This window comes from Nomascus leucogenys, chromosome 11, assembly GCF_006542625.1.
Source record: "Nomascus leucogenys isolate Asia chromosome 11, Asia_NLE_v1, whole genome shotgun sequence".
Classification (NCBI taxonomy): Eukaryota; Metazoa; Chordata; class Mammalia; order Primates; family Hylobatidae; genus Nomascus; species Nomascus leucogenys.
In genome coordinates, this window is record NC_044391.1 from 112,451,320 (window position 1) to 112,475,962 (window position 24,643).

General features: G+C 35.9%; 1 protein-coding gene across 2 annotated transcripts in view; it reads left to right on the forward strand.

Annotated features, from left to right (window-relative positions):
- Positions 1–24,643, forward strand: part of CCDC50 (coiled-coil domain containing 50) — a 70,471-nt gene that overhangs the window by 33,941 nt on the left and 11,887 nt on the right. The window contains exons 5-10 of one of the 2 annotated variants that reach the window (XM_030822984.1): positions 8,214–8,331; positions 13,073–13,600; positions 18,139–18,254; positions 18,669–18,713; positions 18,810–18,914; positions 20,723–20,802. In XM_030822984.1, the coding sequence (XP_030678844.1) occupies positions 8,214–8,331; positions 13,073–13,600; positions 18,139–18,254; positions 18,669–18,713; positions 18,810–18,914; positions 20,723–20,802 (992 nt within the window). The remainder of the gene's footprint in view (positions 1–8,213; positions 8,332–13,072; positions 13,601–18,138; positions 18,255–18,668; positions 18,714–18,809; positions 18,915–20,722; positions 20,803–24,643) is intronic. The other variant, XM_030822983.1, reaches the window with a different exon arrangement.

The window sequence follows — 24,643 nt, forward strand, 5'->3', positions numbered from 1 at the left end:
TTTGAGTAGAAATGAATTCAGAGAGGGCTTATTACAAGGTGTCTGTCCCTGGGTCGTTCTTGCAGCATTAGAGAGAGCAGACTTTTGAGTGGGGCCTGCGCAGGAGGCAGGGAGTAGTCCTTGGGAGAGGCCAGGAGCAGGCATTGCTCTCATTCTTTCTCTTTTTCTTAAAGGTTTCACTTTCCTGTGATCTGTTGGTTAAAAAAACTAATCAGTTTGATTCTGTATATATTTTTAAGTCGTATTGTTTTTAAGGCTGAAAATGACTAAAATTACTAATAGTGTTTGGTTTGTGAGAAGACTTGAATTTACCATTAGCTATTATTTCCTTTTGTGTTATTATTTTCAGCACTTTTTTTTTTTTTGGCAGTGTTTTGCTCCATCACCCAGGGTGGAGTGCAGTGGTATGATCTTACTGCAATCTCCGCCTCCCAGGCTTAAGTGATCCTCTCTGCCTCTTGAGTAGCTGGGACTACAGGCACACGCCCCCACACTTGGCTAATATTTAAAAATTTTTTTTTGTAGAGATGAGGTCTCACTATATTGCCCAGGCTGGTTTCAAACTCCTGAGCTCAAGCTGTCTTCCTGCCTCAGCCTCCTAAAGCATTGGAATTACTGGCATGAGCCACTGTGCCCAGCTTAGTTTCAGCACTTCTTATGAACAATTTATTTCGTTTCACATCACTTCTATGCTACCCTGCTTTCACACCTGTTATGCCGTACTTGGTCACTGTCTTGATTTATAATAGAGAAGAAAATGATTTATTATTTTTAATAGTTGGATAACAATATGGTTTGTTACGCACCCAGAAACACTTTTGAGGGTTATAAGCATGGTGTTAATTACATAAACTGAAACTGTACTGGGCAAACTGGCACTTATGATCATCATGTTAAATAGATATGATCAGGGTCATCAGTAAACAGCCTCCGTACACCGCTACTCCTACTGAACCACTCTTGTTCCTCTAAGACTTCTTGTTCAATGCCAGATGAATGTGAGACACCTGGTATGAGTGTACTGAGTTGTTTCTTCAAGAAACAAATCATGATCTTGTGATAATCAGAACTGCAAGTAAAAATTAGGGATTATTTTTGATACTTCCTGTAATACACAGGAGGCTCTTTCTTAGTATTTAATGTGTTGCCTCTCTATAGTAAAGAGTTTGCTTTGGGGATGACACTGGGAACTAAAAGAAGTGATTATGTTTTGTAGACAAGAAAGCTTCTATTTAAAAAATACCAGAGTAATGAAGTTGGCTTCTTATAAATGCTACTGCTGTCATGTGGGTTTTTTTTTTTTCTCCATTTAGGGAAAAACAGGATAGAAAGAGAAAATAAAACACTTTATTTTAATTATGTAGAATCTAAATAGTAATCATAGTAAGTAATCTCATGGTAATACTATGTAAAATAAGCAGTTTAGTGATTAACTCCATTTTTCGGATGTAGAAATTAAGTATTAAAGAAGTAAGTGACTGATTCCAAGTTATAAAATGCCAGAGAAATGTCTGTACAATTCAGGTCTCCTGACTGCTTCTGACTTAGACGTACTGTGGTATACATGAAACACGTGGACTTTGGAGTTACACTCACCTGGCTTTGAATTTTAGCTCATTAACTATTTAGCTGTGTGATTTTTCAGCATCACCCTTAACCACGCAGAACCTCAGGTTCCGAAATGGGTTGAGTCACAGTAGTTGTGCATACCCTAAAGGGCTGTTGTGAGGTAAATGAGATCAGGTACTTGGGCCACCGGGTACATGTTAAATTTATAATTGCCCTTTCCTTGATATCTGTTATAGAGAGATATGTGCTGCCTAGGGCAAAATTAAACAGGCTTAAGTATGTTTCAGTATGGTGTGATTTGAGAGGTCCTCAAGCATTTACACATTTGTCATTACAGGTCTCCCACTAGTTTGCCCTCAGCAGAGTGGAAAAGTTTAATCAGAAATCCAGTTGTGTAGGTGTGTTGACTAGACAAGCCTTTATAAACTTCATTCAGACTTTTTGACTTTTCAACTCATGCCTCAGATGAGAAGATGGCTACTGTGCCAAGGTAGAAAAATGTGACTCTCAGCTGTCTAGTATATTGTCAATATTAAGTGAAGAAAATTTGCGTGAGTAAAGTTTGTCATTGAGGGATATATGAAAATGCTTATTTATAGTCTGTTGGTAACAGGGTGCCTGAAAGGGAGAGGAAACTAATACTGAGACAGTAGTACTAATACTGAGACAGTAGTACTAATTCTTCTGCCAATTTTTGAAAAAGAATTGCTTGTGACTCATGAACTCTCTTAGTTCCTATTTTTTTTTTTTTTTAGACGGAGTCTTGCTCTGTCTCCAGGCTGGAGTACAGTGGCGCGATCTCTGCTCACTGCAACCTCTGCCTCCTGGGTTCAAGCGATTCCCCTGCCTCAGCCTCCTGAGTAGCTGGGACTACGGGCGCCTGCCACCATGTCCGGCTAATTTTTTGTATTTCAGTAGAGACAGGGTTTCATCATGTTGGCTAGGATGGTCTCGATCTCCTGACCTCGTGATCCACCCGCCTTAGCCTCCCAAAGTGCTGAGATTACAGGTACGAGCCACCGCGCCTGGCCCCTTTTTTTTTTTTTTTCTTTTTCCCTTCCCCCTCAATGCTCTTCTGCTTCCCTGTAGAGTCTACTTGGTTAATAAGGACTTATCAGCAGCAGGGCTGTGGAAAATCTCTCTCTGGGTTTCCACCCAGATCTCTTTAGGAGATTTTTGGGGTCAATTTTCCTGGGTAGTTACCACCCCATAAAATACCAGATGTAGAGACTGAGAACCCTTTTCTCTTGGAACAGAGATTTTTTTTTTTTAAACTTTTTCTAAACAACATTGTGTGTCAGATGTGGTGGAGTTATACAACCTTGGGTGCATAAATTAGCAGTTTAGCTTTGTCATGGTATAATTTTATTGTGTTTGTTAACAAAGCACAGATGTAAGGAAAGTGGCATTTCCATGCAGGACACAGATGTGGAAAAGTTAAAAAAAAAAATTTTTTTTTTTTTTTTTCGGTCTTTCTGGCTTTGAGAACTCCTCACCTTCCCTCCCTTTGTTCCCCTTCTTGACTTTCTTGCTCTCTCACTCTGTCTTGCTCTTCTGTTTCTGTTTATTTATTTTTAACTCTTTTACATAGTTTCTCGAGTATGGTAGTTCTCTGTAGGCTTCCTATTGGAAGGAGCTTGTAGACTTTGGGTATACTGGACTCTGTGAAATTTGTGGTTAATAAAAATGGGTTAAGGTTAATCAGTTAATTTAACTTAGTTATTCTTAAATAAAACTCTAAAAGTGTGTGTGTACCTATGTGCATGACTAGATGTGTGTGTGTGTGTGTGTGTGTGTGTGTGTGTGTGTGTGTGTTTAAACCTAGGTTTAAAATATATGTGAATGCGCAACTATTTTAAGGAAAAACTTTTTTTTTCCTTAAATAAATATTAGCCCGGCCAAACATGTCATGAAAAGTTTGTGGCACTAGTTTAACAATTTGAAGGCCTTTATATTATAAACTGCTCAGGGATAAACCTAGTAACTAATTCACATTAAAAAAATGAGTCTAGTATGAACCGTGGTACTTACACATAGCACTCTTAAAGAGATTAGAATTTCATGTTTTAAAAGAATATTTACACATTCTTTGGTAATATTTAGAGGCTAGATCAAACAGCAGTACCGTTTAGCTATTAAAAATTTTTCTGTGTTTTAAGTATTGTAAAAATAAGTTTATATATATATGACTAGAAAGGGAGATGGGAGGCTTCTTGTTGAGGTCTTCCTCTCTTCTTATATTATTATACTGATGTTTTTACATCCATAGAATTGGTATTTTCCTGTTGTATCAAACAACCCTTTTGGATTTATACCTGCCTTGACATCCCTACCGAGTTAGATGTTAATATGTTAATTGCTAGTTAATAAAGAAGTTTAGCAATTAAGTGGAATGATTTTGTTTTTTTCCTTTCTGACAGTCATTTGGCAATCACATTTTAAAATCACCTTTTGATTGTTTTTAAACTCCAGATTTCCTCTTTTTAAACGCACTGCCATTGGAGGATAGAGGCGAAACGTTGAGAAGTAACCCTCTATCCCTTATATATATGTATATGATATAACCCTTTAACTCTTATATATTTATATGATATAAATCATATACAGGTTGAGCATCCAAAAATCCAAAATCCAAAATGTTCCAGTGAGCATTTTCCTTGAGCACCATGTCTGTGCTTCAGAAAGTTTCAGATTTTGGAGCATTTCAGATTTCGGATTTTTGGATTAGGGATGCTCAACCTATAAATGACAGAAATACCCAAAGGAACCCAACACCATGTTTCAGTTACTTGTCATCTACTTGGGAAAGATGTATGGGGATCCTCTGGGTGCCACTGCACCTTGTTTATATTAATGCTTCTCTTAGAGCCATGTTTTCATGTCTACATTATGCTAATTGTTTTACTAAAAGCAAGATTAGAACTTTAACGATATTTACCATATACACCAATCCCCTGTTGCTCATAGCACTATTCTTTAAAGCTAAAGAATTTGTCACAGGGCACATGTCTGGCCCACTGAAGGGAATCACTAAATCTATGTTTTCATTAAAATTACTATTCTCTAGTATACTAGAGATCCTTAACTGTTTCCTTCCTTATGGTTGTAGTTTCAAATTTTCCAGAGTCGGGTGAGCTTGGATAACAGAAGGGAAAGGTGAGATACAATGGTAAACTCCATTTCAATTAATGTATTTACTAAGAAGTCTTCTATGGAACAGGGTTATTTTTACATATTATCCCAGAAGTCTGTCTCATTAATTAAAATATAAGTAAAAATGACTTTAAAAGAGCTGAAGATTTCATTTAGATTTGTTTTCCCAAGTTATGTTATGTAGAACATAACCTGAGTTTTTAAAAAATGTGAACAGAAGCTTCTGTCATAAATTTGGAAAATTATAGGTTACTGGAGGATAACAGGGTTTTTTTTTCTTTTAAAGTTTTAAAATTTGCAGATATGCTTCTTAAAGAGTTAGACATGCTGCTTTCTATTGAAAGGTGTGTTTTTTTTGGATAAAGTTTTGAGGCCAGTGTTCTCAGGAACAGGCTTGGGAAGTGCTGTTCTAGACTTATCATTAACAGGAAGGAAGCTGAGGACCAAGGAGATTGTTTATATCAGAGGTGACTAAGCTGGTTAGCTGCATCCAAGTACTGTGACTGATAATTGCCATCTTCAGCTTGTTTCAGCGGGATTTACTTTATATTGAAATTATCTAACAAAACTCACTGCATAGTAATGTTGGAAAGCAGGGAGGAGAACGGACTTGTGCTAAACCTCAGCCATAATAGAGTGGCAGTTTTCTGTTGAATTTTTGTCCTTTGTTTCCTCAAACCTAGCAGACCTTTTCTTTCAAAAAAGAGCTGAGAGCTTAGAAGAGCAAAAAGGTTTGGGTGCTAAGGTGCATGACATATTATGATTATTATTTTTTTACTTGATTAAAAGCACGTTCTTTGACCAGCTAATGCATTATAAAGAAGGGGCATAATTCTTTTTTCTTTCCTGGTTCTTTACACTGAGAGAGTGGCGTATTACTATGCTTCCATTAGGACTAAATTCAGTAGCAAGATGGCAGTTATAAGCAATTATATGAATAGAACTCTGAATTTCTAAGACTTTGATGGAAAAACCATCCCCTAAATCTGAATGTTAAACTGAATCTCTTTTCTCCGAATGTTAAAATGAATCTCTTTTCTCCTACAGTTCAAGTTAGACAGGGTTTTAAGAGACACTGGGAGAGAAATAGTCACCACTAATACCAATTTTGGGGGGAACTTCAATTCTTTATCTGTGCAGTGGAAAGTTTGAACTGTTCGATCTTAGAGCCAAATGTCTTTGACTCCTTAATTTATCATTTTAATAAAGCTGTGTCTACCGGGTCCGTGGAGCATAGTTTATAATTTCTGCTGGAAGTTGGACCTGATAATTTTCCTTTATATTTTTTCCTCAGTTATAGCAGGGGAAATATTTGTTTACTATAAAGCAAATTACTTAGGAAAATATAGTTTTGAGTGCTTAGGAAACATACAGCTCAAGGAAGTGTTTACATTTCTTTCTACTTCTGTATTAAACTTTATAGAAATTTGGAAAATTCTTCTGTAACAAATAATAGTTTTTTGGAGAATAGGCTATGTATCCCATTCCTCTCTTCCTGACTGATACATTACTTTGTAAGATATTAAAGCTAAAGAATCTGGCACAGGGATTGGCACCTGGTAGACACATTTGTTAAAATGATACGTTAAGAAGTCAAAGACATTTGGCTTTTTTTTTTAAGATTGAATAGTTCAAACTTTCCATTGTACAGATAAAGAATTAAAGTTCCCCCCAAATTCATATTAGTAGCGACTATTTCTCTCCCAATGTCTCTTTAAACCATGTCTGACTTGAATGGGAAAAGAGATTCATTTTAACTTTCAGATTTAGGAGATAGTTTTTCCATCAAAGTCTTAGAAACTCAGAGTTCTATTCATGAAAAGTATACTTGTGTTAAGTAGGATTATGATATCTTTTACCTCTCACCTTGAGTTGCAACATTTTGTAGTGCTTACTTAAGTGTCTGACACTATTGCATGGGCATTTACATAGATTACTTATCAAAAAATATGTATATATGTGTCAGTTAAAAGTGTATTAATGGTATATTTTAAGTTTGTATTTGGCATAAAGTCAGATTTGTAAGGCTATTTGGATCAATAGTAAAAAACAGCTAAGGATATGGATAAATATTGCTAATTTACCTAGATTGAGCATCCAGCTTGTTTCTGCATCGATGTGAAAAAAATTAATTCACTTAAATTTTCTTTTGAAACTATATTGCCATCTTAGTGTATTCTTCATTTGCACCTATTCATAAAATTTGAAGAATAGTAATTCTTGCTTTGAATTTATAACATTAAAATTTAATACTTCTTGTATTCCTTATTAACGATAAATATAAAGAAGTAAGTACCTCAAACTACCAATGATTGTTATTACCATTTGTACCAGTGAGTATTGTTCTCATATTTGTATGAGCCTTTAAGAATCTGATGATAGCTATAAACTTCTCTCCTTAAAAGTGTGCATGAACATATAAGTTAATAGGCTATTTTATGGGGCTTTCATAGAAATAATCTTCAGATTCAGAACACTGTCACTCTGCAGCTCAAAACCGATAGTAATCCTTCATCCCCTATCTTAACAGACTCCAGACTTCTTAAGATTGTCTAAAAGGAGTTCCTGTGATTCAGCCTTAGACTGTTTTTCTAGCCTCAGCTTTTTCTACAACATTCCATATCTCATGTTCTAATTTAACTATTGGCTTTTCCTTAGATAGGTGCCCATTAAAATGTTCATAACGTTGCTGATGTTTTCTTTTTCGACTTTGCCTGTTGGAATTCAGTTCTTTGTTCAAAGCCTAACACAACGCAAAATCTTGTACTAATTCCTTTAAGCAAAAATAGTATTTCCTCTTTGGTACTCCCATGGAAATTTTTTTGAGGCATTTAAAATTTAATTTTATTGTAGTTATTTTTTTTTTTGAAAAGTTTCTATGAAACTTTTGTTTTCATAAAGGGATGATAATCTTTTAGGGGACATTATGGAATGTTATTCATCATTCTGTCCCTCACAGTGCCTTTCACTTAATAACTGCTAAAAATTTGCCTGGGGATGAACAGGTGGGAGACAGAAGGAAGATTGTTTTCTCTTTTTTGGTTAAGACAGTGGTATTCTAATGCAAAGCTAAATCAAAATCCCCATAAGAATTCTTTTCAAAAGTTTTTAAATTATAATTTATAAAGTTTTGTAGATTACTACATCCTGCCCCTCTAGACTTACTGAATCATCAGTTTGGAAAAAGGGCCCACAAATATGTATTTTTAAAATTCTGTTGTGTAACCCGCTTTAGGAAGTACTGAGTTTTGAATGTCTTCCATATTGTGTTAGATTTAAATCTCAATTAAAGCCTGTCTCACTTATGTAGATCATGTGCTACTCCTGTTGAGCAATCATCTGGCATTTGAAGACATGAAATTAATGCCAGAAAGTCTAGAGAGCCATGGACAGAGCACATACAAACTTGGCAGTGGAATGTCAGGCCCCACCATATGGAGTTTGTTTGTTCTTTGGTAATGCGTATTTCCGTTCTCCCCTTGTCTTTGCAGGACATAGCTCGCCTTTTGCAAGAAAAGGAGTTACAGGAAGAGAAAAAGAGAAAGAAACACTTTCCAGAGTTCTCTGCAACCCGTGCTTATGCAGATAGTTGCTATTATGAAGATGGAGGTAACAATTCCTGCATCATGATGTATTCTGTCCTTAGACTCAACCATAAAACACTCCTTTAATTTTGTTCATAAAGTGACCTTAGGGACCTGAGAATGTTTCTCTTATCCCCCGTCACTGGGTACATTTAGATATGTGGCAGGATTCTATTTGCATCTAATAAATTCATGTTTTGTTTTGTTTTTGTTTTTTTGAGGTGGAGTCTTGCTCTGTCACCCAGGCTGGAGTGCAGTGGTGCTCTCTCGGCTCACTGCAACCTCCGCTTCCAAGGCTCAAGCAGTTCTTCTCCCTCAGCCTCCCAAGTAGCTAGAATTACAGGTGTGCACCACCATGCCTGGCTAATTTTTCTATTTTTAGTAGAGACAAGGTTTCACCATGTTGGCCAGGCTGGTCTTGAACTCCTGACCTCAAGTAATCTGCCTACATCAGCCTCCCAAAGTGCTGGCATTACAGATGTGAGCCACCGCACCCAGCCTTATCTGTTCTTTAGTTGGACAACCAGAGCCACTTTCATGATGGCTAAAATTTGAATATGATTTTATAAGAATTGGCATGCATTCTTTTTAAACTTCAGCGACTTGGAATGCTTTATTATAATCTAAGCACATAAATGGGGTGTGGAAAATGGTGGATGAGTCTCTGGACTTAACCTTTCTCAAGAAGTCTGGGCAGTAGTGTTTGAAGCAGGAAAGTGGTATGAAGAAAGAAGGTATACCATGCATCACTTACTGGGTAACAAAGCTTTGTTCTGTGCTTTCTTGCCTTTTAAACCTAGGCCAATGGTTTAGCCTGCTGATGACAATCAATATTAAATTTTAAGATTTCCGTGTTCATTTTTTTCTTTTGATCCTTTCTTTGCTATTCAATTACCATGTAGTATGATTTCTGAGGGAATGATTACCTCAGTTTCGCTTCTCTGGTGCCTACTTTGCAGGGTGGTGATGGTGATGGTGTGGTGGTGGCAGTTGTGGTGATTCTTTATCTTAAAAATGTGTTGGGAAACGAGTATTTGCAAGTATTGTCAAGTCCTTCTCAAAGACTTGTGAAAGGAAAGACATTTCCTATAGTTTCAAGTGTCAGTATTTAATGAAATTCAGCTTGAAGACCAATACTTAGGATCACAAGTGAACAAAACCTAAAGGCAACTTTCAGAGAGTCAAGAATTTCAGGTCAGTGATCCTGAAGGACCTTGCAAACCAGTCATCAACTGCTTTTCTGTAATTCTATTATAAAAGGTAAATATGTGTTTCTCTGATGAGTAGAATGAAAGCAGTGTATATGTAGATGATGAGATTATTACAGTTTGAGTATAATTTTGCCCAGTAACACTTTTTGTTCTAAATTTACCATAATCAGTAGAGCTCAGCCTTTTCAGTAAGCAGGCTGATTCGCAATTTACTGCTTGATGTGTTCTTCCTCCGTATGTAAAACACTTATCTCTTTTTTGATAGCCGTTTTCTTTATGCTGGTTTTTCTGATGAATCTATATGTTATGTCATTTGAAAAGAAAAATTTTGCCACATTTTACTGTACTAAAGATCAGAAAGCAAAGTGTTACTCTTCACCTTCAACTTAAATCTTAGAAATGTAGCCTGGTGTTTTTCCCTTTTTTAAAAAATTCTGCTTTGGAGGTATATTCACTGTAAACGTTATTATTTTAAACTGTTCAGTCTATAAAAACATTAGGATGACAAGGAATTAAATGCATTAAACTATTAATTTTAGCATTCCCCTCTTAAAGCCTTATACTGACTTGAATTGAGACTCAAACCTGTTTTTTTGACCAGAGTACTGTCATCCTGATTTGTTTCTCTAGGGCAGGAGACTATATTAAGAATTCAGTGGTTTTTCAGGGACACATAAAAGCTTTTAAAAATATTTTGTATTTATTTTAATTACTCTGATAAATTTGTAGAGAGTGGCATATATGCTTGTTTCTTTGGGGAGAGAGAGACTTTGAGGGAGTTTTGAGGAACAGGAAGTGGTGACCTCCTGAACATGTGTGTGTAAATACTGAAATTTCTCTTGCTTCAGCTGTGTTCTTATTGGGAGATTATATATTGTTGAACATGGAGTCCTCATTAATATGCCTTTGTGTTAGACCAAGTGCAGTTCCACAGAAGCCATATTACAGTTCAGCTCATATTTACAAAATAATCCTTCTGGTCTTTGCAGTGGTCCTTTTCCAACACATCTGGGATATTCTTTCCTTATGCTTGCCTTTGTATATCTATTTGATTTTTTGCCTTACTTGCATAGTAATCACAGTGTATCATTACAGAAATGGTCAATTTTTCAACTTTTATTTAACTCAAACTTTAATACGTTATCTATTAGAATGATTATTTATGGATTTTCTACAAATTTGAAATGTATAAAACATTTGTCAAATTTATATCAACTCAAATGATATGTATTATTTATTAGTGAATCCATGTTTTTCTTTCAAAGCCTCTTATTGAAGTGATATTAGTGATTTTTTTTTAAGTTGTGGTCTTTGGAGTCATAGGACTGTGGTTCAAGTCCTATCCCCTCCTTAGAACAATATTAATTTTAATGAAGTTATGTACTAAATAAAATGGAGATTATAAAAGTAAATCCTTCATTTGGATTTGAGAAGATGAAATAATGCAATTTTGGTGAAGTACTTATTTATACATATATCAGTGTTATATGTGTATAATGTAATATTTTCTGTATCTATCTTATTTTGAAAGCCAAACATGGAGGCACTCATATAAAATGCAGATATGTGTGTGTGTGTGTGTGTGTGTGTGTGTATATGTATTATGTATATGCCAATACATAATACCTATGTATGTTTTGGCAGTGAGGGAGTAAGTTATATTTGCCAAATAACTTGGTCTCAAGAAACATACAAGTCTCAGTCCTCAACTATATGAGGTTTTAAAGCATTCAGATAGATTCCTCACATCATCTTTTTCTTTCCAAGATTTAAAGCTGTCACAGCAAATTTACTATTAGAGAATAAATTTTTTCCAGTCAGCTCTGTAAAAATGTAGTAACAGCTCTGTAATAATTCCTGCAGCATATTTCCTAAAAGTAAAACTGTGAATATCAATTAACTAGAAGGAATTAAAAATCATAATATCACAAATTCATGTCAAAACCCAATTCTTTTTATTTCTTTTGAGCCGGAAGGTACTTCACTTGTGCAACTCTGAGTGAGCACATTTTTATTAACACTGTAAACCATTGTTCCCTGGATGTGGTCATCATTTAAGTAGCTGGTCTGTATTATATAAATTTACAGCAGTAGTCACTTAATTCTCATGTTGTCATGATAGTCTTAAAATAATAGTTTATTTAAGAGAGCAGATAATTTGTTTTTATCACTGGGTAATTCTTCTGTTTTGCTTTTGATTTTATGTAAAATAAAACTTACCCATAAATGATGAAGATAAATACTTCTACAGACTGTTTAGAAAACAAATTATTTAGTATTGTCTTTGGAAGCAAGCTTTCTTTTCTTCTGGAAAGCTCAAGAGGAAACAATTTGAGGTTTTTAATGGAAACTTACATAATTGGTACATTTAGCACATATCTCTTTCTTGCTCTATTCCTTTAACAGATTAATATCAAATGAAACAATTTAAAGGAAAATGTATAGTTTTTTATTTTCTTTACATCTCCTCAACTTACGGTAGCTCTTTGAAATGCAGTTCAGCAAGTGGTTAATTCCATCAGGGAATCTTAGCTATCATAGCAATTTTCCATGGAATTGGGATTTTTTTGTTGTTATTTCCAAAACGTAGTAAAAGTTTTAGAAAATGTTAAAATCAGTATATTCTTGTAAAGTGCATATGAATTTGCTGCCTTTGTCTTCACATTATACTTGTGCCTAAAAAAGACCGGAAAAAGCACTATTTTTGTGCTGTTTTTGAAGTTTATATTAAATTTGGGGTCATATACTTAGCATATATTGTATTTTTATACAAAGAATACAATATCATACAGGTTTTTAAATGTATTTAGGAAGCGACTCCTTTTTATATATTTCATCAAGGCAACCCTTTGAATTTTTTTCCTTTGCCAAGTTTCAACGAAGATTGAGAACAGAGTTATCTAAAGATAACAGGGTCATGAACTCACTTAAAATTCTGATCTACTTTATCCTCTTTTACATTGAACTGTAACAGAGGGCTATTTTCTGAAGTGACTGGGTATGTTTGGCCACATAAAGTGGGCAGATAGAGGAATATGAAAATCTGTGGATCATTCCCCTGAACTCAAGAGAAACCAGCAATATTCTGATACAGTTTTATTGGCATTTCCAGTAAGAATATTTGAAAGCTTCTGTCTGAAATTACGAAGCTTAATTTTTTTGTTTTACAAGATTCCTCAACCTCTACCTTTTACTCTATACTAGTTTCAAATTGGTTTATAAATAGAACTTAATGTTTAATGGCTATAATTTTGTTATTGGCAAATATTAAAAGTGTTGTTAGCTCTACCTAATCATGATCAAGCTCTTCTTTCACATTTGTTTCACTTAATTTTAGTTTCTTACCATTTTGGCTATGTACCCAGAATTCTTTAGGTTCGCATGAACTGTTTCAGTAATGCTCATCCCCTCTTCTCAATTTAAGTTGAAAGAGCAATTTTCTCCATTTTTAAAGTACGTTAAACTGGAGCCCAGACTCCCCCCTGTGTAGTGAGTTCATACTCTCATTAAATTAATCTGCATTTTTATTTTTCACATCCCTCTGCCTCCACTCAGACCAACCAGGGTCAAGGAGGGCCAGGGAATTGGGTTCTGGATTCTCAAGACCTTGTAGACTCCAAAGAGATGGAAAGACTGTGAAGCAGAAGAAAGAGAAACCAGAACATCCACTGGAGAACTCGGAAGAGCCAGAACAACGTTGTTCATCAAAGCGATCCCTGTCATCCTCTAGCTGGGGCAAAGTGAGGGACAATCCCCAAATTAACAATGAGCAGCACGAAAGGAAACGGTCCACTCAGGAGAGGCCCCGGAGACCTCTGCTTCCCACGGTCAGTGGTGAAGTGTTTCTGAGCACTGAATGTGATGACCGGGAGACTAAGAATAACCATCAGACTCGAAATTGGGAAAAACAGTCTCGACACCAAGGTCAGCTTTCACCCAAGTCCTCACAAAAAGCAGGGCTTCACTGCAAGGAAGTTGTGTATGGGAGGGACCATGGGCAAGGTGAGCACAGAAAAAGGAGACACAGGCCCAGGACTCCTCCATTCTCAGAGAGTGAGGAGCAGCTCCACCTCCATGACCCAGGTAATAGAGGACAGTTTCGATGGAAGTGCTGGTATCGTGTATATAACTACAAACCGATGAATTTAATAAGTATCTTAAGCAACCTTTCTTTCTCTCCAGTTCATGCTCATGACTTTGAAATAAATCCTAGAGCAACATATTATAAAAGGTATACACTTAATCTCAGGTCTATAAGAAGAAGGAAAATATTTGTCACTTTTCTCTTCTGTGAGAATGCACTGATTCCTTGGAGAGTTATTCCGTGCCCAGGTTGTATTAGAGGTACCCATTCCAGATACTGTTGTTCATTTACTGAGACTGTGTATCAGAGATTCTGATACCAAATCAAAACTCCTGAATTTCTGGTTTTACTTCGGTGAACCCAGAAGAGCTGATGAGCCCGTCTTGATAGTGTTTGTCTAACCAAAGGCCAATAGAGCCGGAAATACTATATATTTTAGACCTCATCTTTCTCATTTGTAAAATGAGGAGTTGGATAGGCAGTCTTTTAAGAAAGCATTTTTCAAATAATATGCCTCAGTTCATTCTCATCAGAATCAGCTGTTAACTAAAAATGGAAATGTCTGGATTTCACATGTATTATCATCTCTGGAGTGAGGCCTGGCAGTTTGGACATGTTTTAGACCTGGAGGTGGATTCTTAGGAACTTAGAAGTTTAAAGTCATTGCATTAAGTTACTTTTTATACTGTAACTTTCTCCAGCTCTAACTCTACAGTTGGTGTTCTAAAGTACCAATACAGGTAAGTTCTTGGTACCTATGTAAGAATGAGGTAAATATTATAGATAAACCTCAAATTTCTGGCACCCCTGAGGGTTAACTCTGAAGTCCATCATTGACACAGTAATGGCTCTATTTTCTATAAACTGCTGAGGTGATGTTTTCCATGTGGCCCTAACACTAGGAATCGTAGTACCAAGGAGCCAGTCAAGCTCTATCTGTGGTCAGAGAACTTGTTTCTAGGTTGCCGATTCAGGTTAAGTTGGTTTTTCCTGTCATGTTATTTCTTATTAAAGGACTTGGTTATACAGAAAATTAAAATTTAGTTCCGGAAACCATTCTGAGTAGCTGCCACAAATATCCTTGTCTTAGGCTTTGTGCTTAGATTTCAGCCAAAAAGATGGCTTTGTAAACAATTCCAAACTAGATACACTTTGTTAGGGAGATATAAAGAGCTGCGGAAAAATAGAGGAAAGTGTATTAATCTGTCTTGAGTAGGTTTATGAGGAAGTTACACCCCTAACATTTTGAGGTTTACAAGTTCCAAAGGCGTCGGGGAAGTATGGAGAAAGAATGGTGATACACTGACCTCTATGTTTCTGCTTCTGTGAATCTGACTTTCAGGAGTGCTCTGAGGGCTAGTTAGGCTTTATGGCTTTTAGTTATGCTCCAGGATATTTTAAATAGGCTGAGGAAGCATGACACTAAACACTGACTCACAGGCTCCACTACTGGAATTGCAAATGTTTTGTTTTTTTATTCTGCCAGCACAGGGGATTAAAAAACATTGTTATCAGGCAGATACTAAAATGACTACAACATGAGCTGCTGCTTTTCTATCATTTTATATTCAGCTTGCTTTTTACATTTTACCTTTCTAGCCCCTGTAGGCATTTCATTTTGTAACTCCCTGGAACAGGTCAGAGGATTACATTAAAATATAATTACTAGGTAGTGGCATCTATTCTTGCTGTTGTAAAAGCACAATTCTTAAAGTTGTTAGGACAGGCCAAAGTTATATTTAACTTAATAATGAAGAAACTAGCAGGATGACAAGGAGCTGGTTCTAAGAGCATTTGCAGAGCAGCATTAACAGAATCAGTTGAAAGACAGTGCAAAATAAAATTTTAAATTAAGTATAAGATAACTTTCTACAGGGCAATGGGTACCTAACCTTTCAGTTACTTCTCTGTTGGACTATAAATTCTTAACAGCTCATCATTTTCTGCAGGTTAACTTCTAAACTCGCAGGGCCATAAAATAACTGCACTGTTCTGCTGTGAATTGTTAGTCAGATATACTGTGGCATTACCTAAATGTCAGACTGGCTTATTACAAATACTCTTACATGATATCAAAAAGAATATATCATTTTACCTTATTCCAAGCTCAGAATAAATTTATCTTGAATATCAGTACTTTCAACAATTTTATTCTGTAAATTTAAGGATGAAGTTTTGTGTTCATTTAGGGATGTTCTTGTGTTCTTCATCTGAAGGATGATGAACAGAAAAAAGAAAGTGTTAAATTAAGATATATATGGAACTTGAAAATACCACTCACCCGATTTTTTGAAAGCTGGTTTCTAGAGTCTAGGATACTGAGATGAGGGAAACTAGTCTGTTAATTTCCTTCAGTTAATTACATTAAAAAAATTTTTGGACATCTTTGTTTTCTTTAATGATGGCCTTACACTGCACTGTGAGTTCTTTTTCTATACCCTTACAAAAATTTTTGTCACCTTGGGTCCAGAGGACACTGCAGAGAATGGGCATCCTGACAATGCAGAAATTTAGTATTCCAAGCTGTGGGGATTTTCTACTTAATGAGATTTACAGATTCCAGTGATACATCAAGGGTTTAAATAAACCGTTTCCCCTCTAAATATTTGGAACTGAGAGATATTACCTCAGATTCTGACTCTTCCTAAGTCATCATTCTCTTTTTAACTGCCAGAGGTTACAGTCTTATCACCCTGTCAAACCAATTAGACTATTCAATGGAATATTGTCTTTGATAGAATTTAAAACAATGTGTCTTTAATAAAATTGAAAGTGAAAAATCTTCTTGGTTAATTCTGTGGTGTACTTTAGGAGGCATAATAGTGGAGAAAATTTGGTCCTTGAAATTTGAGCACATCCCACTGTATTTCACTGGATGGCAAAAGTGAAGGAGCTAGGCATGTTCCATCATCCTTAATTAAGCTTTGGGCTGCTTATTGAAGTATCATTTTTTCTATAGATTGGAACATGGTATATATAGCAGACTTTTGCCCACTGACATTGCCCAGTACTGAGTTCCTCATCTAATTTCATTTTCTCTGAAATCTGCCTTCCTAGTTATGACTAAGCTTAATAACTCAGGGAGATTTATATTCTGTTTCAGATGGTCCACTCTTGGGACTATGCCACTGTTCTTTTTTTTTTTTTTGGCTGTCCCAAACCACTCAGAAATCTAGATTAAGCCTAGCCCAGCATAAGACTCTGGCTCTAGAGATGATTTGAAGTGGTCTGTGCAATCGGGTTCTATTAGGTCTGAAGCTAAGAAAGCCATGTTTGCTAGTCTTTCTTTGTAGGAAATAGAGATGTGTATGAGTCTGGCTTCTGAAGCCACAGAAGCCAGGTTGAAAGTTGTACAAAGATAGGCTTCACAAAATACTTACATTCTCATCATTTGCCCAGTGTTTACTTGTATTTTATTTTTTTTTTAAAATTAACAGCAGGTGAGTCAAGTGTGGTGAGGGATTTTGACAAAAATCGTTTTAATTTACAGTAATTTTAATGGGCATAATACACTAAACAGGTGATGCCAATATTAATTGCAAGTAAGAATGAACTGGGGAGATTTAAAACAAACTTACTCAAGGACAGGGCACACCCAGGCTACTTAATTTAGAATCTGTGGGGGTTGGGGCAAATATTTTTATATGTGTTCAAAGCACCCTCATGTGATTCGAATATATAGCCCTGGTTGACAACCCCTGGCATAAAGAGACAATCAGGAGTACATTTTCTTTCTCCTCTGAATAGTTAATTTACTAAAATGAACTATTTCAGATGAGTAATCTTGTTCACTGTATTCACAATTTTTATTAATTCTGAATGTAATACACTCACACCGTCAAGTAAAAGTTTAAAGCCAGAATTGCGTTATAGGAATAAATTGGAATAGAACTCTGGTCATTGTGCTCTCAATATAGCTCTGGTTATATTTTCCCTAAGATGTCACAGTGCTATTAGTCTGATCAAAGCTGTGGGGAAGATCTAAAGCGAGTGGGTTAATTTACTCTCAGAGCAAAAGCTATGGCAGGGCCACTGCCTGTCTAACAGGTATTATCACATGACTACCAGGTGCAGCTGTTTCTGCTCCCTCTGAAGTAGTAAGTATGCAGGCTGAGATAAATAGAAGCTTCTCCTCTCCTCCAGCTTTGACAGCTTAGCCTCTTAAACTCTGACTCTGTAATTTGCTTTTCTTTAAATTATTTTTATTTTCAATGACTTTTTTTTTCACTTCGTATTTTTCCAGGGCCTCACTTGCAACTTCTTACATAATTTTCTGCTGTTGCAGAAACTATGTGAGAGGGGACTTTTTACCAGGCAGGCTTGGTTAGGTATCTTTGTTTAAATGTATGCATCATCTACATTGCCACTTCCATTCCTAGGGCAAAAATATTTTTAATGCACCCCACACTGTATTCTGGAGTAGAGGTAGTATTGTCATTGTTAGCTACTAAAGAAAAATCTCCTTTATCTTAAATTTCGTAACTTTTCGGAAAACATCCTCGGTTGTTTTATTACATTGAGTTTTTTTTTTTTAAAGGAATGAAGCCAAGAGTGACGAAAGAAGCTGTATCTACTCCATCGCGAATGGCCCACAGAGATCAGGAATGGTATGATGCTGAAATTGCCAGAAAACTGCAAGAAGAAGAACTTTTGGTGAGCAAATTTTAAGGCAAAAGTTTAGATATATATTGATGGGTATTTTTTTTGTGATTTTAGTCCATCTTGAAATTACGTTAATAGTCCTCTCTTAATTGAGAAACCTTTTTTTATGAGTGGAAAAATCAAGACAATAGGAATAGAGTATCCACTTTTGCTTAGTGAGTAAGCATTAACAACGAAGTCCGTAACTCCATTTCTCCATCTCCATGATTGTTCTCCATGACCCTGCTGTAGGATTTGATAAAAAGAGCTCCTGCTCTGGCTGGTGAAAGCATACCAGCTGATTAGCATCCTCAGGAATATGAGTCACAATTATTTTCAAAAACGAGCTTATTTTGAACAAGATACTGAAAACGCACAACATAGATTCCAATAAAATTCTTTGTTTTTGTATTTTCGATATCATAGGCTAACCAGGTGGACATGAGAGCTGCTCAAGTAGCTCAAGATGAAGTAAGTTAATGAGTTTAGCTGATATTCTTTGGAAATATCCTAGTATATTTCTATCTGCAACTCTGCAGTTAATGATATTGACTGTATTTTGTTTAGGAAATTGCTCGACTTCTAATGGCTGAAGAAAAGAAAGCTTACAAAAAAGCCAAGGAGCGGGAGAAATCATCTTTGGACAAAAGAAAGCAAGACCCCGAGTGGAAGGTAGAGTGTGTTTTGTTTGTTTTCTAATTAGAAATAAAATTAGAAATGAAAAGGGGACTCTGCTTTTAAGTTAAGCTCTGCAAATATATTTAGGATATATGAATATATAAATTATCTGTATTGCATATATGAATCTGATCTGTGAAATTCCATCACCATGAAAAATCACTGAATTTTTGAAAATATGTCAAAAGTTACTGCTAAGATTGAAAACTCATTCTGTTCCCTTTAAGACCGAGTAAAATGCAAGTGCTTCTGGTCATGAACAGTCTTAGTTTTCATATACAGTACTTTGATTATAGAAGAATGTAGCGTTTTCACATGCTTTCATATTTTCCACAATGAACTTCTCTTCCCATCTGTACTTTCTTTGTGCTTACATTATCTTTAATCTCTGTCATGTACCCGTTTCTCTTTCCTTTGATGTAACATGGTTTGTGGCAGACTGAAAGATACATACTTATCACCAACAATTATTTATGTCACAGTGCAAGACCTATCTAGCATGAGTTTGGACTGTTATCTTTCCCCTCGTTGATCAGAAATTGTACACAAAATAAACAGTTACTGCAATTCATTTTGCTGCGGTAATTGCGAGTTCCAGTAGAGCAGACTTTATTCTCAGTGGCAGCGCACAAGACAACACTTTGGACCTCCATGGAAAGACGACATTTTTCCTTATAGTAATGTATAATGTAGAGAGGAAGACAAAGTGTAGACAGTTAACAAATAGAAGATCAAGCTAGGTGGAAAAAGAGCAGAGAAATAGGGAGAGAATTGGTACAATACAGAGTTTTTAGGGAGGGAGTTTAGGCCCAGAAGAATGAAACCTAGGTTGTGTATTCCTTATACAGTTGGTGTTTAGCACTGGTCTCTCTTGAACAAATTCCTCCATTGGGTTTCTGGTCCCACCTCACAGTCTCAGTAATGGTTGTGAGGAAAAAGAAGGTGTAGAAACCTTGCTAATAGTATTGCTGTACTCTTTCCTGTTGCCCAGTTACCTACGAGTTAATCTCAAAACAATGAATGTATTATTCTCATATTAATTATGTATATTTAGCTCTCTCTTAACTAACTCAGTAATTCAGGATTTTTTCTAACGTACTGTTTTAGTCAAGGATTCCCAAATACTTCTGTTAAATAAATTAAGCCACAAATAATTGCCCAGGAGTTTCTCAGATTCTTTGCTACCTTAACTAGGAAAGGGTAAGTATTTAAGGATTAGAAATCAGGTGTGTCAGAAAGCAATGGCCACATCTCTAGCAAGTATCCTCATGACTTCTGTAATTTTTATTTTATGACTGGTACTGATACAGTTCCTCTCTTGGAAAAGTTGACTTGAATGTGCCTTAGTTTACTGGCTGGAAATCAGCCTAAAACAGGTGTGCGGAAATACGTTTGAGTGCACAAACCTGGATTCCATAGACTCTGGGCCTCCACTGGTTCTTGTCAATTCCTGTGTAGCTATTATGTTAATAATCAGTGGCCAAGCACACCCATCTAGGGAAGCATGTTCCTGTGTGTTTAGCTCATTCCCCTGGCTGCTCTAAGGCTTTCAGATGAGTGGGCTAAATTACACCTTTCATGTAAGCCCAAAGCCTACCTTTGCAGCTATAAATTTTTTACCTCTGGGGTGGCTATATATAAAAATATTTTATGTTGCTCAACTAAATATAATTAATCTGAAATCACTAAGGAAGAGCTTGGCATGATAAACATACTTTAAACTTAATCTTTCCCTTTGATGATTCTGGACTGTATGTGTGTGTTATTTTTGTTTGTTTGTTTGTTTGTATTTTTGTCCATAGCCAAAAACAGCTAAAGCAGCAAATTCAAAGTCAAAAGAGAGTGATGAACCTCACCGTTCTAAGAATGAAAGGCCAGCACGGTAAGCTGACACCTGAAAAGGAAAATGAGGAAGTTGACTTTGGGGTGAGTAAGGAGATGTCAGTTCCCTAAGAAGAGTGTATGTTTTTTGGAGAGGAGATCCAAAAATCTGCATTTGTGAGGTAGTGTCAAGACATCCAGGGTTATTTTTAGTACTTTATTTCCAGTCTTACATTGAGTTGTGCACATCAAATCAGGATTTTACAAAAGTTGGGGTAGATAAGGAAGAATGTACTTTTTGTTAGGACTGATTCTTACCTCTGCATTCACTGAATTTATGCTTTCAGCTTGGGGAATGAGAGTGATTTTTTTTCCTAAATAAAATTTCGAGTTTTAAATTTTTACCGGGTTTCATAGCCACACCGATGTGTGCATGCCATTTGCACATGCTCAAACTCATTTCTGAGTCTCAGTGTCCTTGACAAAATCTTGAATCCTTGTAGACTGTCTAAATCCCACTCGACAAATAGCTGTGGCTATGGTGTACATACTTTCTGATTTATCTCAAACAGTCGTGCATAATAGTTATGGAGCAGCTGCTGTCTTTCTACCTCAAGTTGTCAACATTTAAGTCTCTGGGGAAGTAACCTCTTTTTTTTTAATTGCTTTTTGTTGCCTTTCAAAAGAAAACATGATTGGAATGTGAAGAAAAAATATTAAAAAAAAGACAAAAAAGTCACACTAAGTTTAAAATTTTGAAAACTCTGAATTATTCAAATTTGAATTTTATTCTTGATTATTTATTAATTCTTGAAACATAACATTTATTTCATTGAATAATTGACACTGTTGTTGCTACTCATGCCCACACTGAAGCTCCTAGACTTGTTTCCTTCAAGTGAATGTATTTAGAGTCCTTAAAAAGTAATCTTCTATCTTAAAACTCATTTGCTTTCAGAAGATAATCCTTCAGAAAATTACATTGGGTTTGTATTGCACTGAGAAGAATAGTGGCATATTCTGTCTAGTTATATAAAATCTGTTTCTGTTGTAGCCTGTGGTTAAGCACATGCCAAACATTTTCTTAGAACTCTATAGTTTAGTACATTCCCAAAGTATCCAAGTAAAAGAAGCAGCAGCTAATCTGTTCTCAGTAAGTAAATACATCTGGATTATTATCCTCTTTTTAGTCAAATGAATTTAAATCATCTTTAGGCTTATTCTGCGGTCTTCAAATCCTTGGCCTCTTTAGAATACTAATACCATTGACAGCATATATGATGGAACAGTATTGGTTGATTTCTTAAGAAAGTTTATTAAAGTCTGAAAACAAGTTTTTGGAATGTAATAGATACTTTAGAAATATTTGGCATACTGAAAGAGTGAATAATCAAATGATCCTGTATTAAAAATGGCTATTATAAATGAATGAAAAGTGACTTAGGGCTAGTAGAATAGAAATTTTTGTTTTTACCTTAGAAGAACATTTATCTTTAAATGTCATTTTAGGAGGATTGTATATATGACAAAAAGAATAAGAATTTTCTGAAACCTATGTTTTCATACTTAAAAGTTAAAGCTTATGTATCTTGCATATGTAGATACCTTGCACAACTAATATCAGAATGTATACTTTCTGGTTAGAATCTGTGGTTTTCCTCTTTCACATTTAATCATGGTGGAGAAGTTTAGCTAGCTAGCTATACAGAAAGAGTTGGTTTCAAGGATTGAAGAACATGGCATTTCCTAGGTCAAGATGTTTATTACTGAAGTGTAGTAATAGTAGTAGAGGAGACACAAATTCTCATGTACAGCTTGTAATACTTATGGTCAAAAATCCGATTTCTTTGTTACGGAATTTTCTACTCTTTGTGTGTGTGTGTTTAACTTTTGTTGTTGTTGTTTTTCAAAAATTGCCATTTTTATTTTGGAATCTGGGGATACATATGTAGGTTTGTTACAAGGGTATATTGTGTGGTACTGAGGTTTATACTTTTATTGATTTTGTCACCCAGATAGTGAACAGAGTACCCAGTAGGAAGTTTCTCAGCCCTTGCCTCCCTCCCTCCTTTTGGAGTTCCCAGTGTCTATTATTCACATCTTTAAGTCCATGTGAACCCAGGATTTAGCTCCCACTTATAAGTGAGAACATGCAATATATAGTTTTCTGTTTCTGTGTTAATTCACATGGGATAATGCCCTCCAGAGGCATCCATGTTGCAGCAAATGTTATGATTTCATTCTTTTTTATGGCTGTGTAGTAGTCTATAGTGTATATGTACCACATTTTCTTTAATTCACTGTTGATGGGCGTTTTGGTTGATTCCATGTCTTTGCTATTGTGAAGAGTGCTGCGATGAACATACGAGTTCATGTGTCTTTTTGATAGACTGATTTATTTTCTTTTGGGTATATACCCAGTAATGGAATTGCCAGGGTAATGGTAGCTCCAAACTGCTTTCCAGAGGGACTGAACTAATTTGAATTCCCAACAACAGTGTAAAAGTGTTCCCCTTTCTCTGCATCCATGCTAACATCTGTTATTGTTTGACTTTTTAATAGCCATTCTAATTGTTGTCAGGTGGTATCTCATTGTGGTTTTGATTTGCATCTCTGATAATTAGTTATGTTGAGCATTTTTCATGTTTTTTGGCTGCTTGTATTTCTTTTGAGAAGTGTCTGTTCATATTTTTTGCTCACATTTTAATAGGGTTGTTTGTTTTCTCTTTGTTCATTTGTTTAACTTCCTTAGAGAGTCCGGATGTTAATCCTTTGTTGGATGCATAGTTTGCAAATATTTTCTCCCATTCTGTAGGTTGTCTCTTTGTTTGTAGTTTCTTTTGCTTTGCAGAAATCTTTAAGTCTCATTTGTCTGTTTTTGATTTTGTTATATTTGTTTTTGGGTTCTTCATAAATTATTTGCCTTGGCCAATGTTGAGAAGAGTATTTCCTAGGTTTACTTCTAAAATTTTCATAGTTTAAGGTCTTGCATTTTTTGTATATGGTGAGAGGTATGGGTCCAGTTTCATGCTTCTGCATATAGTCAGCCAGTTTTCCCAGCACTATTTTTTAAATAAGTTGTCCTTTCACTATTGTTTATTTTTGTCAACTTTGTCAAAAATCCCTTGGTTGTAGGTGTGCAGCTGTATTTCAAGGGATCTCTACTCTGTTACATTGGTCTATGTGTCAAGTTTTGTACCAATACCATGCTTTTTTGGTTACTATAGCCTTGCATAGTTTGAAGTCTGGTAATGACATGCCTCCCTTTGCTCTTATTGCTTAAGATTGCCTTGGCTATGTGGCTCTTTTTCTGGTTCCATGTGGATTAAATAGTTTCTTTTAAATCTGCAGAAAGTGACGTTGGTAATTTGATAGGAATTTGTTCCATCTGTGGATTGCTTTGTTTACTATGGGCATTTTTTTTTTTTTTTGAGACGGAGTCTCACTCTGCCACCCTGCCTGGAGTGCAGTGGCGTGACCTCGGCTCACTGCACTCTCTGCCTCCTGGGTTCAAGTGATTCTCCTGCCTCAGTCTCCTGAGTAGCTGGGATTACAGGCGCCCACCACCACGCCCAGCTGGTTTTCGTATAGTTAATAGAGATGGGTTTTCACCATCTTTGCAAAGCTGGTCTTGAATTCCTGACCTCAGGTGATCTGCCTGCCTCGGCCTCTCAAAGTGCTGGGATTACAGGCATGAGCCACTGCACCTGACCTGGACATTTTAATAATACAGATGCTTCCAAGCCATGAGCATAGAGTGCTTTTCCATTTATTTATGTCATCTGTGATCTCCTAGACTTGATAAACAACTTAAGCATAGTCTCAGGAAACAAAATCCATGTACAAAAATCAGCAGCATTTCTATATTCCAGTAAGGTTCAAGCTGAGAATCAGATCAGGAA